General features: G+C 33.5%; 2 protein-coding genes across 9 annotated transcripts; one reads left to right on the plus strand and one right to left on the minus strand.

The window, feature by feature from the left end:
• Positions 1–38: 38 nt before the first annotated feature.
• On the minus strand, positions 39–9,121 carry LOC111485696 (villin-4-like). 8 transcript variants are annotated; one of them, XM_023132687.1, is made up of 25 exons: positions 8,979–9,121; positions 8,291–8,385; positions 6,785–6,871; positions 6,422–6,521; positions 5,502–5,570; positions 5,188–5,424; positions 4,933–5,110; positions 4,670–4,802; positions 4,363–4,525; positions 4,132–4,279; positions 3,832–3,932; positions 3,220–3,375; positions 2,942–3,010; positions 2,779–2,847; positions 2,570–2,707; positions 2,351–2,479; positions 2,119–2,266; positions 1,993–2,003; positions 1,720–1,860; positions 1,493–1,618; positions 1,340–1,405; positions 879–1,209; positions 585–787; positions 346–512; positions 39–250 (listed from the first exon to the last, which is right to left on the minus strand). In XM_023132687.1, exons 3-24 carry the CDS (start codon positions 6,838–6,840, stop codon positions 399–401), a joined length of 2,886 nt encoding a protein of 961 aa, XP_022988455.1. In that variant the 5' UTR covers positions 6,841–6,871; positions 8,291–8,385; positions 8,979–9,121; the 3' UTR covers positions 39–250; positions 346–398. The 8 variants fall into 8 exon arrangements, with proteins under 8 accessions (XP_022988455.1, XP_022988454.1, XP_022988457.1 ...); XM_023132686.1 differs by having other exon boundaries at positions 8,795–9,121; XM_023132689.1 differs by lacking the exon at positions 8,291–8,385 and having other exon boundaries at positions 8,795–9,121.
• A 1,225-nt stretch (positions 9,122–10,346) lies between these two features.
• LOC111485592 (mitochondrial outer membrane import complex protein METAXIN-like) lies at positions 10,347–13,336 on the plus strand. The gene is made up of 6 exons (XM_023132537.1): positions 10,347–10,608; positions 10,780–11,114; positions 11,244–11,320; positions 11,399–11,459; positions 12,066–12,240; positions 12,887–13,336. Exons 1-6 carry the CDS (start codon positions 10,443–10,445, stop codon positions 13,069–13,071), a joined length of 999 nt encoding a protein of 332 aa, XP_022988305.1. The 5' UTR covers positions 10,347–10,442; the 3' UTR covers positions 13,072–13,336.
• Positions 13,337–18,698: the final 5,362 nt, after the last annotated feature.

An 18,698-nucleotide genomic window follows, 5' to 3' on the forward strand; every position in this document is an offset into this window, starting at 1 on the left:
TTTTTTTTTTTTTTTTTTTTTTTTTTTTTTTTTTTTTGAATAATTAAAACACAAAAAATTGATAAAAAAAACCCAAAATTGCTCTCATCAAACCAATTCTCACAGAATATATCACACAACTATTTCATCTGCTAGTGAAAGCTAAGACACATTCAAACCAATCAAGAACAGGTCTGAGTGTATGTATGGGACAGCAGAAACAGCTTAAAATGCACTGACGCTCTCCATCAACAACTTTTGAGTTCCAAATCTGCCAACCAACAAAATTACTGCAATCAATCACTAACGACTTATAGAACGCCAAAAAAACGAATCGATACTGTCGTAAAGAACACCGCTACCTACCAGCATCCACAACTCGACGACGAGCAATCAAAGGGCATTGTTAGCAAGGAGTTCTAGAACAGATGCAAGGCCATTTTAAGTTTGTTCTGCTTCCATTTAGGTAGCTTATAGAAAGCATCCTTTGTCATTCCAAATTTCTCCTTGAACTCCGTCATTGATAGGTATGTCTGCTCGTTTCAAATTCGACACGTAAGAACTCAACGTTGATAAAAAATATTGCTGTGAATGGTTATGCTTACCTCTCGCTTCGTCACGTCGATGTCTGAAGCTGGAGAACTCGATGTTGTTGTAAGGGATTCGTATGGATGTATTGTGAGACCTTCCTCGTCTTCAACTTCGCCCTCCTTTGCATCTTCCACTATAGTAAGAGATTCTATTCTGTTGCTCATGGAGGTCTCCTTCTTGTCCAACTCTGGGATAGGCTTGGAGACACCTAGCGTCCCTTACCAAATACAAAAGAAAAGCAATTCTGTTAAGTTGGAAATTTGTGATGGTTGCAACCGAACTGTGGCGAAACTTAGATGAACTCGTACCCTTGAAAGAGCGAGGTATAATAGCTTCTCGAGCGGGCGGTGGCTGTTCGAAACTTGCACTAAGTGCTGCTATGGCTGCATTTTTAGAAGCCAGCCTTGATGACTCAGTAGTAACAGATTTGGGGTACAGCCTTCTAACCATTGGAGGAGGAGTAGAAAGATTTCTAGCACTTGGGTTCTCAAAGTTTGCAGCTAATGCATTGAAAGCAGGTGACCTTCCTCTCACACGAACTCGATCAGGACTAAACGACACACTCCTCGAGCGCTGTGCTTTCTCTGGCACACTACTCGACCTCCCTCCATACATTACAGGAGCTCTCCGCTTCGGTTTCTAATTAAAGATCATGAAGCCATCAAAAAAGAATGCTAACTACACAGATAATGTAGATATGTTTCAAAGCAATAGATAATTCTGAAAAGAAACTAAATAAAAAGGATTGAAGAACCAGAAAATGACTTGCATTTATAGCAGCAGCACCGTCATTTTTAACTAATGCAAGCTTTCTCTGAAACGAATCTCCGTGCATCTGTATTCAAATATTTAAAAGATTCAGATAAAATAAGCAATCAGATTATTGTCACATAATTGTAGTTAATAAGCATATAATTCTCACGTCAGATTTTGCAGAATCCCATGAGAAGAAACGTGTGAAGAAAGGCGGTTCACTTCCTTCCATGACGATATATATCGGAGTTTCGCGTGATAATTTTTCATGAAAAAAATCAATCTCAAGAAATTTCTGTTCAGAACTCGAAGAACCAAAATAAGCATTCATTATATGCCCACAAAACTACCTCTTGATGATTGGTGGAAGAAACAAGTTAGAGCAATTAAACGTACCTCCCCAATTCTTAAAGCATGCAGTTTAGTCTTGGGGTCAACTTGTTGCCCAACCCAAACAAAGATCTGAGAGTGACAACTAAGAATGTCAATATCTTCTGCCATCAAATCATCTTGCCCAAAGTTGTATATCTCATCAACCTGCAATGACATCAAATTTTAAGAAGAAACCAAGGCATTGACCCTTGAACACCAAACTGAACACAGGAACTTTGGTGCACTACTTCTAAGAACTCCAGTTTTAAGTTCCAAGATAGAATAAGAAGAGAATACCTTCAAAATTTCTGCATAATGCCGCCATTTCCGGAGCGAAATCGATGCGACGAACAAAGTTAAAGACTTATAAACGCGGAAAAATAGAACGATAACGATGAAAGATCGAAATACAATTGTATACACCTTTTGAATAAGTGCAAGAAAACAAGTGTGGATCGCTCTCAACAACCATTGCAATTTTCTGACTTGGGTATTCCGTTTTTCCTCCCAACAAACCCCAAAATAGTTCAGACTCTGCGCCTTCCTTGTACGACTTGGATTGACAGTTTGGCTGCAGAAAATTGGAAATCATATGAGAAGCTATTTTGCTAGTGGCAGCTTGATTCATAATGGCCATATATAACTAACTAATCACCTTGATCATATCCAGAAATCTTTCAACAAGCTCCGGGTGATCAGTGGTGGTAAGGCTTCCAAACCAAGTAAAAACAGTAGACCCTCTATACAGAATGTAACAATAAGAGGAATTCAAAGAGGATCCAACCTGTGGGAACAGAACAAGAACAAACAATGATTTGTATATTAGCATGAAGTATTATGCACAGCAAAAGACCATGGGATGAGAGCAACGTACTGCTTCAACTTGAATTGCTTGCATATTCTCAGGGCCAGAGCCCTGGACTCGAAACAATGCAATACTGTTTCTCGAATTTGTCACGTCTGAAATGCCATTTTCTGCAATGTAATTCTTGTATCCATCACTCAACCCACCCTGAAAATTTTTTGTTAGTCAACTTCATGTAATACAATTGTATGTATTTCCATTAAGTTACCCAAGCATACCTTAAAAACAATAAACCTCTGAAAAATTGAATAGAACTGGACTGGTTCATATCCTTCATAAATACAAGCCTAGCATGAAACGAAGATGATATCATTATCCACAATTAGAGACGCCATTGTATTTACTCTTCATTAAGCGGACAATTTAAACAGTGGAAGCAACCTGGACAGGCAAGAACTTCAGTGCTTCCACCATCTGGCTGGCCAGCGATAAAGCAGAAGCTCTTTCTCCCTATTTCAAGAGTAATGCACTCATAAGATATTCCTCGAAGAACAGATAATAAGTAAATAGAATCAAACCCACAAGGGTGTTGAGGCTTTCCAATTATCATTATTCAAATATTTTCTATGCTTCAAACATGATATGATCCATTTGTATTTATCCACACAAGGGTGTTGAGGTGGTGGCTGTAAGGAATTGTGAATGAAAAGTTTAAGTACCTCAACACTTTGTTTACCAAACCATGTTCCAACCAGATATTCTTCCTTGTCTTCTCCCGAGTAAGAATATTGGAAAATATAGCAATCACCACTGTAAAATTTTGATTGATCAGAGACATGAAGTAGAAGCTTTTCCTGGCCACTGACACGCCACACCTGTAAAACAACGGAGTTTTCATCATAGGGTAAATCTTTTATACCAACTTTTTGGATCATGTGTCTATCAATCAATAAATTTCTGGTTAGCTTCCAATGACTTCCAAGACACCCGTCGTCAAGTTCATCGTCCTACATTCAAACTGATTGCGAAGCAAATATTCATTTATTTCGTACGTCCCATGTTATCTGTAACAGCTCAAGCTCACCGCTAGTAGATATTGTCCGCTTTGGCCTGTTACGTATCACCGTCAACCTCATGATTTTAAAACGCGTCTGCTAGGGAGAGGTTTCCACACCCTTATAAGGAATGCTTTATTCCCCTCTCCAACCAACGTGGGATCTCAAATTATCTGTTCCTTCTTTTGCCATATCATTATTTATTGTATCATCATTTGCAGAATGGTTCATAGAACCTTACGGAGAAGAGAAGAAGAGAAATATTTTTCGAATTACCTGTAGATTTCCTGTACAATCAATGTAAGGCCGAGGTTCTTCTCTTATAGGTTCAGCTTTCAAAAGACCCTTCACATTAAATCCTTGGCGTTTCAAAAGTGCTAAAAAATAACCAAAAAAAGAGAGAGGGGGGGAAAGAGTTCATCAAACAATAGCTGAAGAAATGTCAACATTACAATGAAAACCAAAAGATTTAATGAAAAAAAAAAAAAAAAAAAAAAAAAAAAAAAAAAAAAAAAAAAAAAAAAAAAAAAAAAAAAAAAAAAAAAAAAACCATGAATCAAAGAACTTCATACTAACCAGCAACCTTGCCTCTACCATCCTCTGACACAGCTATAGCAGCTGCTTGAGGCCACGAATCAAACTTGGCTTGGAACACAATAGGTTCGAAGCCTTCAGTCACCCGCATTATGTGCGATTGTGGACGATCAGGACCGCTAACTAGCTCCTATCCACAACAAGGAGAGATATAAAAATCACAAGTCTTCAAATAAACTTTAAGAAATCAACTAGAACGGTGTAGGGAATTACTTCTGCAGCTCTGCTGGAATTTTTCCTTTCTTCAAGAGAGGTATTTCTTCCCATCCATATAAAAACTTCTGTCCCGCTATCAAGAATGTAACATTTATTTGAAGCTAACAGCGCCCTAGTTAAAGAATCAGCCTCAACAGGTTCGGGGTCGCCCTTCTTAACACTTCAAACACATACATACTACTTTCAGAACTACATCATTAACTAGTTCAGTAAAACATTAAAACAACCAAGAATTATACCAAAATTTGTTCATACTTTAAAGGATGAAATGTAAAAGTAATTTTAAAAAAAGGAAATATATTACCATAGTAGTTTTGTTGGATGTGAACCGACCATTTTATCACCTCCACTGATTACTTTTCTTGGAAGTGGAGCAAAACCACCAAATAAACTCCAAAATTCCCCTGTTTCAGCATCTGCCATCATTCTGCCATCCTCTGTATGACAATGTAGAAACTATGAGCTTTCAAACATAGTAAATCAAACTTGTAATGAAAAAAATTAATCAAATAAGTAAAAAATCAAAAGAAACAAAGCGCAGGACTACTAAGTTTTTGTGTTACTTACCAACGGCGGCTATCTCGCATTTTCCGTCATGATATGTATCTTTAATGAATTGAACTACTTCCAATGCTTTGGCTCTCTCTTGAATGGATGAGTTGGATCCATTGAATTGGAATATTTTAGACTTGGTATCAAGAATGAAAATACTATCATGGTTAAGTGAGGATCGAGCAAAAGGAACCTGCCAACAGAATGAAGAACTTAGCAAATGGAGAAGGCTAATTCCTTATCAGCTTGAGTATATGAGATTAGGCTTGCCTCTTTAACATGAACAACTCGTTTTCCTTTGCAAACATACAACCGAGTGCGGTGTTCTTCAGCCTTGGCATGTTTGAAGCCAGAGGAAACTCCGCCTTCTTGTGGTATAATGCACGGTTTGAAATATGATAAAAACTTCTCTGTCTCGTAACCTTGCACTTCACGGTACTGGACAGCACGTCCTCCAAGGGCTGCATCCAATTCAATGGTTTTGATGGCTGCAGTACCAGCTTCATCCTAAATTGACAGGTCTTGAGAGTTATTGGAAAACCAAGAAATAACCACCAGAGAATAACTGATTGATTTGAGCTTACCTGAGTGGTATCCTTACCAAGCCAATAATGAATATCATGCCGGAAAGCACCATTTTTTAAGGATGTGGTCTGCAATGAATAAACAAAATACAGGAATCACTGGGGGTACCAAGAACAAAAGGGTTCTTTTTTACCTCTTCCTTTAATGTTTGGATGCTGCTGTAATAGCAGGTTACAGTTACTTCATCAAAATGATTGCAATTCCTTATAAGATATAGCACAGAGGGATTATTTTAAAGAAGAAACGGAATGAGGATGGATAACTGTAAAGGTTTTAAGTCCTCAAATCTAGGTACGCTAAAAGCTGTTGTACTCTTTGGGCTTCCCCTCAAGATTTTTAAAATGTGTCTGCTAGGGAGAGGTTTCCACACCTTTATAAAAAATGTTTCGTTTCTCTCTCCAACCGATGTGGGATCTCATAACCCACCTCCCTTTGGGCCCAACGTTCTCGCTGGCACTCGTTCCCTTCTCCAATCGATGTGGGACCCTCCAATCCACTCCCCTTTGTGGCCCAGCGTCCTTACTGGTACACTGCCTCGTGTTCACCCCCTTTCGGGGCTCAGCCTCCACGCTGGCACATTGCCCAGTGTCTGACTTTGATACCAACTGTAACAATCCAAGCCCACCGCTAGCAGATATTGTCCTCTTTGGACTTCCCCTCAAGGTTTTTAAAACGCATATGTTAGGAAGAGGTTTCCACGTCCTTACAAAGTCCCATCTCTTGCTATGGTTTCTAAAGAAGCACCTCTAGTCTTTTTCTATCCTTCTAGCATCTAATCTTTATTGAACTAGATGCAATGAGACGGATCGCATGACAACTAATTTAAGAACTAAAGACCAAAAGAAGATATGAGAAGTTAACATTTTGATATTTTCATAAAGAACAAAGCATAGTAAGAAACTAAACAAAAGCCACTTGCCTCGAGGACTATATAGGAATCTCCCATGAAAAATTTTCCGTGAGATGATTTTGGTACAAGAACAGGGCGGGAATTCTCAATGCGCCATACTTCAACCCCACTGTGTATTGTCAAGGAAAATAACATAGAAACTTTGCAGATGCAGGAGATGAAGCAATTGTAATAAATCAGATTATAAAATGATTGAAGATATGAATTTTATCCACTGTTGCTGAGAAATTTTTGTTAATTTATTTAACTGTGTAAACTTGGTGCCTAAGGAAAAGTATTTACCTCATAAGCTAAATTTACTAGAAACTAGAAAACATAAACCTTAAAAGTACTAATAATAAGCATGCTTTAAGTCACATTACATAAGGATACGCTTTCTGGCCAGCACCCTGAAACGCTTGGTCTAAATTTCTCATAGAGACCGCCATGTTATATCCACACCTCTATTGTTACCTGCGACTTTCGGGCACATAATGTCGGTCTCAAATGTGACAGATCATTGAATTGAGACAAGCTAAAAATCAAAAGTAATTTTATCACAAGTTGAAGTTCCCTTTTACAACCAAAAAAATACATATTAAAAAAGATAATGAAGAAGAACTTATCACAAGTGACATTAGTTGTAATAGCCCAAGACCACCGCTAGTAGATATTGTCTTTTTTGAGCTCTCTTAAGATTTTTAAAATGTGTCTGTTAGGGAGAGGTTTCCACACCCTTATAAAGAATGTTTCATTCTCCTCTCCAACCGATGTGGGATCTCACAATCCACAACCCCTTCGGGGCCTAGCGTCCTTGTTGGCACACCGCCTCGTGTCCACCCCCTTCGGAGCGATGTGCCAGCTCTCTGATACCGTTTGTAATGGCCCAAGACCACCGCTAGCTGATATTGTCCTCTTTGAGCCTTCCCTTTCGAACTTCCCCTCAAGGTTTTTAAAAGGCGTCTACTAGGGATAGGTTTCCACACTCTTATAAAGAATGTTTTTGTTCCCCTCTCCAACCGACGTGGGATCTTACAATCACCTCCCTTCGGAGCCCAGCATCCTCGCTGGCACACTGCCCTATCTCGATATATTCTGCTAGTGGTGGGCTTGAGCTGTTACAGGTGCATCCCTAATCGATTTCCTTCGTTCTCTTGCCCAATCCCAATATATTCTCCATCTCCACTTCCACCACCAGTTTCTTTCCAAATTGCAGCCATTTCAAAGAATCGAGCTACCCCAATTTCTTCCACTCCTAGATTGCACAAATAAAAATCCAACTAAAGCTTATCACTCTATTATGCCTTCACAGAGATATATTCCTTTGATGCAGGGCAAGCTAGCATCTACAAAATCCTAAACCACTCACCTAGCTCACTCCAAGAATTCACCCTTCTTCTGCACATTCTTGTATTCTATTGATCCTAATGAGGTAAATGGTTGCAGCATAGGCAAAACTTACCATCTTTTCCTACTTGTGAATGTAAGCATGTACGTTCCCAAGCATAAGAGGTATGAATCAAACACTCGGAAATTAAAAAAAAAATTTAGTGTACCCAGAAAAATATATAAAATTTTCAACAGTACATGATATGATCTTCCCGGCATTCGAATTTCAAAATTCTAACCCATGGAAGCTGAACGCGCTGTGGAATGTGAATATCCGATCAACTGGATACTTACATTCCTCAATTTGATATATACCATAACGGAGATCAAACATTTTATTAACAAAATATTCAGGCTCAACAAAGAAAAGACTACATACTTCTACTACATGTGACAAGCATATCCCACGAAGGCAATGTACAAGGAACAAAGGAATTGAAAAGGGAATAACTTATTGGATTTGATTAGGAAACTCCAAAGAAAAATGAAAATGCCAAAATATTGAAGTACCTGGTTGAATAAACGTCAAGGAGATGAATAACAGGAAAAAGGACACACACCCAGATCCAATCCCAGCTTGTAGAAGCTAATGGAATTTGGACAATCTTCACAACCCAGTACAGGGGAAGAAGGCAAGGACAAAGAGAGAAATGAGGAAGAAGAAGAACAAGAAGAAGAAATGATATGAATAACAAATTCAGAGAGAGAATATGGAGGGAATGATTAAGGACAGGCGTGCATATCACTAACTACAACAAAAAAAAAGCCACCCCAAGAGGTAAAATAACAGGGATTAACCTTTTCACCGCTAAACCCACATCACCCAGATGAATTTTGAATGAAACTCTGTTCTCTAATCAATGAGAGAAAAGCAGGAGATTCCTTAGAGTATGGACGCAATTAATCACATCTCAAATTTACAACAGTAAAGGGTAAAATTAGATGAAATAAACAATATAATAGCGAAAAAGCAAAAAAAAAAAAACACAAACAAGAGAACATGGAGATGGGTACCAGTAAATCGTAATTAAGAATGGTGGGGTTTACTCATTACAATGAAATCCCTTGTTTCTTCACAGAATAATGCATTAGCTCTGCATTTGAAATGGAGGAGAAAAGAAAGCAATAAAGAATGAAAAGGTATGAAATCGGTTGGTGAGGGGATCGCAAATGGCAAACGGCAAATGGGTTGGCTGACTTCCGCGGTGTGAGGATTGGCTGCTAAGACGGAGAGAGAAAGGTCGATCACCGTCCATTATTCAAGCACACAGCCAAAAAGCCAACGGTGGGGCTTCGCAATAGGAAGCAACTCTCTCTCCTCTTTTTGCATCGCTGTTTGGGGGTTTTATTTTTTGCCATTGTTGAATCAGTTCTGAAATCCATTGGTCTAATTGGGTCTTATGCTAATTCCATTTGCTCGTATTATGTTAACGCTTCACAGTACAGTTCCACCCCAAAAGTAACGACCTTTTTTCAGAAACTGTGGAAGATTCTGTTCAAATATGGTTGGATTATTCCCGGTTGATTCTTCAATCATATAATATAATAATAGTCTTTATACTTCTAATATTTACATCAAACCATTCAACTATTTATGATAATAATCTCTAAACTATTTGGGGTACATCTTATGAACAACCAAAATAGTATGTGGATTGAAGTTCAAATTTGAATATTGATGCCTATGTCCATTGTACTTTGATACTTCAAGAATTGTGACGATAGTAACATTTCCAGTGATGAGGGATGTACTGTCACGTTTATAAGATAAGAATCAACTAATTTTGTAACCGCTCATATTGTTCATTTTAGCCTATTACATATGGTTTTTAAAACGTGATTTCTAGGGAAAGGTATAAGCAATGTTTCGTTGGTCCTCGTTGCCCATTAAATGTGGAATCTCACAACCCACCCCCCTTAGGGGTCCAGCGTCCTCACTTACTGCCCAGTATCTGGCATTGATGCAATTTATAATAGTTTAAGCCCATCGCCCATCGCTATCAGATATTGTATTATTTTGAGTTTCTCTTCCAAAATTCCTTCCAAAGTTTTTAAAATGCGTCTATTAGAGAGATGTTTCACACCCTTATAAATAATGTTTCGTTCTCCTTACCAACTGATGTGGGATCTCATAGGGCAATATTTGTAAACGGTGAACTTGAACTGTTACAAATTTCATACATATTGTTACCAACGATGTTAATGATATGATTCAAATATAATGAATGCTTCATAGTCTATTAAACACATAATAATATTACAATATCATTCCTATAAATAGATATTATAAATTATGAGCTAAAATTGATATGTTTTTAGTTGAAATGAAATATATTTAATTTCATAAATACTTAAAATTGAATTAATAAGTGATGTAAAATTAAGAAGAAGATTTAAAAATTTGTAAATATAATTGAACGTTGAATTTTAGAGATACTTTGTATAATTTAGAAATCAAAATAATAATTATCGTAAATAATAATAAATAAACAAATAAAAACAAGTTGTTAAAATAAATAATAATCATAATAATAATAAAAGGAATATTAGAGAAAGTATCGTTTTGGTTGGAAGAACATAAAAGCCCCTTCTTCTAAATTGGCCCTTCCTAAAACCCTTCGACCTGAAACTAATTTACAGTGGTTGCAGAGATTCTCCGTTTATGGAGCAAATGAGTGGAAGGGGAGAAGAAGGGTTGACTTTGATTGTGAGGAAACCGTGTTTCAATTTGCCCACTGGATGCCCAGATTGCTTGCCGGTTTATATCTATCTAAAATTGGCCAATCTCCATTTCCACTTGGATTTCAATCTCATCTACCCCGAGTCTGGTAATCTCCCATGTCTATGCTCTAATTCCTTCCTTCTTTTTTGTTGTTTCATATGTGTAGTTATTTTCACTACTGATTTCATGGCTGGTGGTGTATAGACTGGTAAAGGATTTAGATTCCTTTTCCATTTCCAGTGAATTAACAAGTATGGCATCTGTTTTTCTCTGGCAGATATAATTCCTTATGTTGAAACTGGTACCTATGTAGCGTACAATAACGAGAGGGGTGGGGTCATTGAGTGTTTAAGACAGGATGGTATTCTTGATCTCGACACCGAGTTTCTCTCGGTTCCGGAATGGGTATCTGCAAAATCTATGGTTAGTTCATGGCTTGCAGATGCAGTCATGTATGAGCTTTGGTTGGGAACTGATGGTGGTTCTGCTCAAAGGGTCTATTATTCTGATCTTCCCTGGCCGATTGGAAAGGTTCTGTATTTTAAGAAAGTACACTTTGTGAAGCTCCAACTTGGGATTGACAAAGAAAATGCTGAGCGAAGAGAAGAACAGGTTATAAATCTTCTTTTTCTTACTACTTGGACATTAACTCAATTGGTAGATAGTGATCGATGAAGGACTCTTTCAAATTTGTCCCCTGTTTCTTGATATTGCGAATTGAGTTCATTTCTTGGCTGACAGATTTATAGAAATGCAAATCTTGCTTATGGAGCTTTGTCAACTAGATTAGGAGAGCAGAATTTTTTATTTGAGAACAGGTGAATCTCTTGTTGTATATTATATACTTCTTTAACCATCCTAATAATTTGATAATGCATCACCTTGTTATATTGTAGGCCTTCAAGTTTGGATGCACTTGTTCTAGGGCATCTACTATTCACTCTTCAAGTACTACCGGTGAGTTATTTTCAGATCATTCTTCAGTTGTTGTAGGTGAATGTTTCTTATTCTTTTGAAATGTTAATTGTTCAGTAATAGTAGCTCTCTTATCTTAAGAGAAATGTAGGTCATAAGAACAATTATTTGCAGTTTTTCATATGTTTTTTTCCATCTAATCGACTTCCGTATCTTGATCTTGATTTCCGATAACATCTTTATATCGATGGATCCTTAGCATATCTTGAGATACAGTTATTGTTATTACTTTTAAGAAGTAATAACATGTTTTTCAATGATCATCTTACGAAGTTATACAATATATAATATGCTTATAAATCATGAAGTGATTTCTTATAGTTAAGGTGCCGGAATTTTTCTTTCCTACTTTTGAATCTTGTCTTTCCCCAATTAACCGTTTTATCCATTGAAAAATATAACAATAAATCGATATCTTACTGCATTAATTTCCACCCACATTTTATTAAAATATCCTGCTTAACGGACCTTGATCTTTGTATGATAGACAGTACATTATTCCAAACATTGCTTTCTTTATTTCTTTCTTTCTTCTCAACTTAAATGAAGTTCTTACTCTGGGCCTTGTTGGTATTCTCTACTTTGTAGGAAACGTCAGTGCTTCGCAGTAAGCTTTTAGAGCATAGTAACCTCGTACGATATGCTGAGAAATATATGACAGAGTTGATAGATGTTGGTACTTCATCGTTACCATCATCTTCTTCTGCGCGTTCCAGTTCAGGGGCTTCATCATCAGCACCAAGAAGGGGTCCTTATAACTGGAGTAAGATATTTTATACTTGCTATCAAATGTTTTCTTTTTTACACTTGATGAAATTAGTTTATTGAACGAGGGCCATGATGTTATGTTGCTAATGCATTTCAAATAGTCCTAATTCCTTAATTTGTTTGCTAGAGGTACTCTATGATCTTCTTTTGTTCATCCATTATTGTAAATATTTGGTATTATACTTATGTTCATCATCTCTGTTGTTCCTGATGTTTCTATCCCTTCTCTTTCTTCCTTTGTGGCGAGAATTGTACTGTGGAATGAAGATAGTTCCATATATTTTGTGAATCCTTTTTTTCCACTCGTCTACGACGATATATCACCGAGCACATTGTATCCGTTCACTAGTCTAAATTCAGTCCTATTGAATGGGCACCATACTCTTCTTAGGATGATGAGCTGTGATTTTGGGTGCTCTTCTTTTTTTTCAACATATGAAATCCATCCAGTCGTTGATTTCTGTGGTCTTGAAAATCCTTTTAGTTTTTCTTTGGATAATTGGAAGATCATTTCTATTCCAAGTTTCTAGGCATTGAATGCCTAACAAAGTGAAATTACAATGTGACTTTACTTTCAAATGCACTAAGATAAGATTGGAAATCTATTATTTTCTCAATATATTTGTTGCATCATTCATCAGGCTCAAAGCCGAAGAGCAAGCAGAAGAAAGAAAAGACGAAAGAGGAGAAAACATTCAAAAGGAGAGGCAAGTATTTTGTAGGCGCACAGGTGGTGGCAGTTCTACTGTTTCTGACCCTGATGGGCAGGGGTGATGATGCTGAAGTGGAGCTGGATGACGATGAAGGGTATGATTATAGTGAATGAAGAGTTCTTCAATTTCTACATTTTTGGAAGTGATGACAAAGCCACTAGCTTTTACTTTCACCAAACATTTTTTAAATGGAAGAGAAGTTTGCCTTTCTTTGAAATTTTGAAGAGCTCTTCTGATAGTTTGCTGGATTCTTCTAAACAACTGTTTTCATTACTTGATTCTATTTGTCAAGATGCCAAGAACATTGCCAAATTTACTACAGCAAATCTTGCTCGAGTGGGCTATTGGGCCTAATCGTAAGAAACGTTTTTCGTTTCATCTGTATAGTTCCACGAAAATGTATTTATTATAATTATTTTGACTGCTATCGTGTCGTATCTCTACCGTCGAAATTACAGGATAAGTAGATATAACTTATAATTCATTCATTTTTTTTATACGGGTGTCTCTTTATCTTTGTTTGTGTTTGGTCTCCGTGTAACCAACCATCTTTTTAGACTACCTATTGATCATCGTCTTAACAAGTTATTGTTTATCAACTAATTAATCAAATATGTTTATTTAATTAATTATTTTTGAAGTAAAAATGAGATAATTTAATCCCATTAAAATAAACCTTAGTTATATATTATTCAATATTATTCATGTGGTGTTTATTTTTATTATTTTTTAAAATTAAAATCTCATTTGACTTTTGAAACCTTCAGAGAAAAGGAAACCACATTCTCTTCAACCAATTGAAAATGCATTAGAAAAAGGAAGAAAAAGTCAAAATCGTCCTTTGTTGTTTAATAATGAGAAAAAAAAAAAAAAAAACTATAACCACTAAAAATGGCACCATAAAAATTAAAATTAAAATTAAAAAACCAACAAAGTCAATATTACCCACAAAACATAAGTCCCTATAATTTCTTTCCATTTTGCCTTCTCTTCCAATCACATTTTAAAGAAGTTATTCAAGATATTCATAATTAAAATTATCATAAATAGTCTTCTTCATAATTAAAGTATATTTTTTTTTACATTTGAGAATGAAAAAAAAAAAAAACATTATTAAATAATTAAGTTTTTTTCTTTTTTAATATTTAATTTTCGGGTCTCAAATTTTTTTAAAAATAGTGGAAAAGTATGTAGCCAAAAAAGAAAAAAAAAATAAAGATTGATTTAAATGGAGAATAAGATGGAGAGAGATGGAAAATAATATAAAGACATGTCTACTAAAAATACTTTTTTCAATTTAGTTCTCGTTATTTAAAATGTTTCAACTATTTTTTTTTTTAAATACAATATTTTTTAATTATAAAATATACTAAAAGCGACTGATACTGGTTGACGATGATAAATTTATTATTATTATAAAGTAATAAGTTGTAGGAAATTAAATAAGAAATAAACCTAATTCTTTCTTTAAAATTTTACTAACCCAATAACATTAATCAATTAAAAAAACCATAAAGGATTGCATTGCAAACTTTAACGATACAAAGGTCTAAATTGAAAAAAAAAAAAAATACATAAGACTAACGAATATTGGGAAGAAGTTCCTACGCTCTTAAAAAAGAAAGAACGCCGATGTGGGATCTCACAATCTAACATCTTTAGGGTCTAACATCCTCGCTCACCCTCATTCCATCCCATTGTAGTTTCTCTCTCCAATCAAGGTGGGCCCACCCCAACATGTTTGATGTCCGACTCTAATATCATTTGTAATAGCTCAAGCTTACCATTAATATATATATATATATATATATATATAATTTACTTAAAAACAATGTTCCTCCCTCTCTAATCTACAAGAAAAAAAAAAAATACATTTTTTTTTCAATTTTGTTGGTTGGTGATAAAAACAATGAAGATGAAGTGTCGTTATCATGGAGCATTATATTTTACTTCCCATACCATTATGTATGGTAAGGTTTGAAACAAGCGGCTGGGAGAACGATATGTCGTCAAAATCTTCTCATCCTTTTGTCGTCTCGAAAAGCCAACCAATCTTCTATTTTTCTAAAATTATTTTTTTATTCATTGTTTTTCTCGTGGGTCTTATATCTTATATTTTATTATAAGCTATGGACGTAAAATACATAACCAAAATTAATGTTTCTTCTCAACCTTTAATATCGGATACATTAATTAATTTACGTATTGTTTCACCATACTCATAATAGTTATTAATATATATTGGAAATATATTCTTTAATTATTATTTTTCTTAACTTTTTTTTTTTAAAAAAAAATCATTTTGTTCCATATATTTGAAACGTATAATTATATATATATATATATATATATATATATATATATATATTATTTATTGAGAATTAGTGGAGGAAGATTTTAGTGGGCCTTAGTAATGAGGAGAAAAACGAAAATTTAATTATAATAGACCAATCATGGGCTTCAACTTGGGCCTCCTTCTCCAATTATGATTTGATATTAAAATATGAGCCATAATAACAATTTTATTTTATTTTATTTTTTTTGTGAACGTGATAAAACTAAGGTTTTTTTTTTTTTTTTTTTCATTCGAAATATTTAAAAAAAAAAAAAAACAATAATTAAACCTCTTATTTCAAAACGCACTAAATTCCACTTAAAATACAACCTCTTGGGTTTGGCAAAACTCTGATGTCTTTTAGCTCGAGCCAATTGGAATATGCGAATCACATATTAAAATCCAATATATTCTCCCCTAATATATATTCTATATGTATTATTTTATTTTATGGATCCTAAAATTATAATAATAATTTTTTTTAAATATATTCGTCTTTTACGTATTTTAATAAACATGTTCGGAAAAAACAAACATGTTTCCTCGAAACCATACAGGCAATGGATCAAATAAGAAGGTTATAATTTAAAGAATTGGAGAGTGCCAATGTGATGCAAATTATTGAATTCATTAATGCAATGACGTCACGGAAATAATGTGGTATTTTATAGGTCAAAAGTTATATTATTGTGAAAAAAGAGAGTTCCAATTTAAAATATGATAGGTCTTTGGTAATGGTTGTCAATTTGATAAATTTTAAACTAATTTGGTGTTCGGATATTATAAAGAGAATAATGAATATATAATGTATTCATAAATGATTGGTATCATTTATTACTGTTACATGATATCAATTTTATGCTTATAAGCTACGGAAGTGATCGAGAATTATGAAAGCTTTTTATGATAATGAAGGGTAAAGTTGGAAAAAGAAATCTATTATTTTATATAATATATTTCGATCGAATCAACGTTCTTTTAATATATATAAAATAAAAATTAGATAAAGCATTTGCTTTTCATAAGATTCATACCTAATTCTTTCACCATAGAAAAAAAAAAAAAAAAAAAGCTCTTTATGAGGGATAAGATTATGAATGGAAAAGGCAAAGGCAATTAAAATTAAAATTAAAATTTCATTTTACTCCTTTTGCACAGTCATCGCTCACTCAAAAAATGGTTCCTTCTCTTACTTGTCTACGACATTAAAATATTTTAAAATTTTATACGAATTCGGGTTCATTAATTATATTAAAAAAAATAAATTGCGTGATCATATAAGAAAATATAGAAAAATTCTAGAGTCATCCCGTGTTAAAATCCATATTTTAAATGCTGATTTGAATTTTGAGAGACGTTAAGCTAATACTTAATATAAACGGAATATCATTACGGGTAATATTAAAAAGAATTAAAAAGAATATAATTGGCATTACAAATTCTTTAACGAATTTATTAGTATAGATTTGCAACCAGACAAAAGAGCTTGGTCCAAAGTGGCTTTTTCCTTCCCCACGCCCAAATTAATTATAAGAATTATTGATATATATAACAATTATAAAAATTATTATTATTATTTTTGCAAATGGACTAAGACTAATTATTTATAGAGAAAAAGGGTCGACTAAATAATACACTTTTTAAAGGCGGTGGATTAAATAAGTAATCTTTCTATTAAAAGCACGTTGTCATAAAATCATTCTCAGTTACTTACTTAAATCAATTTAAGATTAAGCGGTACATATTCGCTAATACTTATTAATTAATTAAATTGTTGAAACGATTTTATAATAAAATAATTTTTTTTTTCTTTCTAAAGTTAAAAATTATTATTTAATGTAATTTGGTTGATGACGTGTAAAACAAATATATCATAGGTTATTGGCAGCCGAATTCTTTATTAAAGTTTATCCGACGTGGAAGACTAAGCTCAATAGACATACACTACATTTTGTTTCATCCTTTTCCCTTTACAAAATTAAAATAAAATATATATATATATATATATATATATATATATATATATATATATTTATTTATTTCCTTTTGTTTCATCCTTTTCCCTTTACAAAATTAAAAAAAAAAAAAATATATATATATATATATTTGTTTTCATGCGTTAATAACAAGTATTTAAATATATTTAAAAAAAAGTAAAATATTTCATTTAAAATTTTAGAAAATATGGTAAAATATTATAGTAATTAACAATAAAGTTTATTTAAAATTTGAAACAACTCAAAATTCTACCCACATTATGTTTAAATGGTTGAATGGATGGAATTGTAAAATTATGAATTTGTTAATAAACTTAAATCAAGTGTTATTACACAAATTAATATATTTCTAATAAATTAATAATATCGACTCAAATTATTGGTTAGTACATATTAAATCTGCCAGCAAAACACCTTTTAATAAAATAATTTAACCTCTAATTTCTTTTTTATTTTCCTTTTCTCTCTCAAACATTAAAATTTGGACGTCTCGTGCAGACAAATATACGTGAACTTTTCCACTTTATATTTGCAATAATGTAACCATTAAATAATTATTTATTTCAAATAAAGATTTTGCAGACCATGGGCCAACCTGGAATACTATTTTTTTTTATTTTTTATAAATTCTAAAATGCATTATATATATATATATATAAACATATTAAAAATTTAATCTGTTATACGAATCATCGTTAACTTCAATTTATTAAAGAAATTTTACATTTTTATACGAAATGGTTAGTTCGTAAGTGAGAAATGAGAGGTCAAAATCATTTAGTTTGAATCATATTTTTGGGAACCATTTGAGCTTGCCAAAATATGGGTGAAGGTTAGGCATTAATCCCTGGTAGGAACTCAAAAAACTAAAATAGAAAATCACCCAGATGGAAATTAATGCATGATAACGGTCCAATAAGGAAATTATATTATAAATTTATTCTCTAATATTTATTTTAAATGGTCTAATTATATCTATCAACTCTTTAAATTTGTAAGATTAATTATATACTCTATTAAATATTCTTTTTTATTAATTTTATAAATTTATAACTTTTAAACTAATGAATACTAGAGCATTATTAAATTAAAAAAATAATACGATAATTGTGGGATATAAAGAAATAATGGTTTAAGATGCTTTTATTTTTGTATTTTTATATTTTAAAGACGCTAGGCATGTTAATTAATAATAAACTATGAATTAAATCTGGTGAGTTAGGCTAATATTAGCAATTAATTAACCCAACACGCATAATAAATGTGCTTGTGTGGATAGCTACCTGGATTCCATTTCCCTTTCATTCTATAAACCGCTTGTTTTATGTAGCCTCCTTCACACTCATCCAAATTCTTCCTTTAAAACGATAAAATCAAAACCTGATTAATATTTTATAAATTAGGTTAA

Source organism: Cucurbita maxima, unplaced genomic scaffold, assembly GCF_002738345.1.
Source record: "Cucurbita maxima cultivar Rimu unplaced genomic scaffold, Cmax_1.0 Cma_Scf00010, whole genome shotgun sequence".
In the NCBI taxonomy this organism is placed as follows: Eukaryota; Viridiplantae; Streptophyta; class Magnoliopsida; order Cucurbitales; family Cucurbitaceae; genus Cucurbita; species Cucurbita maxima.

What these genes read in the sequence shown, in the direction of transcription:
- LOC111485696 (XM_023132687.1), bottom strand. Translation starts at nt 6,840, where the DNA reads ATGGCGGTCTCTATGAGAAATTTAGACCAAGCGTTTCAGGGTGCTGGC. An exon ending in GAGTTGTTCATGTTAAAGAG is followed by an intron (nt 5,111 to 5,187) that starts GCAAGCCTAATC and finishes TTCTGTTGGCAG; the next exon opens with GTTCCTTTTGCTCGATCCTC. An exon ending in TATACCTCGCTCTTTCAAGG is followed by an intron (nt 788 to 878) that starts GTACGAGTTCAT and finishes GTATTTGGTAAG; the next exon opens with GGACGCTAGGTGTCTCCAAG.
- LOC111485592 (XM_023132537.1), top strand. Translation starts at nt 10,443, where the DNA reads ATGGAGCAAATGAGTGGAAGGGGAGAAGAAGGGTTGACTTTGATTGTG. An exon ending in TCTCATCTACCCCGAGTCTG is followed by an intron (nt 10,609 to 10,779) that starts GTAATCTCCCAT and finishes TTTCTCTGGCAG; the next exon opens with ATATAATTCCTTATGTTGAA. An exon ending in AAGGGGTCCTTATAACTGGA is followed by an intron (nt 12,241 to 12,886) that starts GTAAGATATTTT and finishes ATCATTCATCAG; the next exon opens with GCTCAAAGCCGAAGAGCAAG.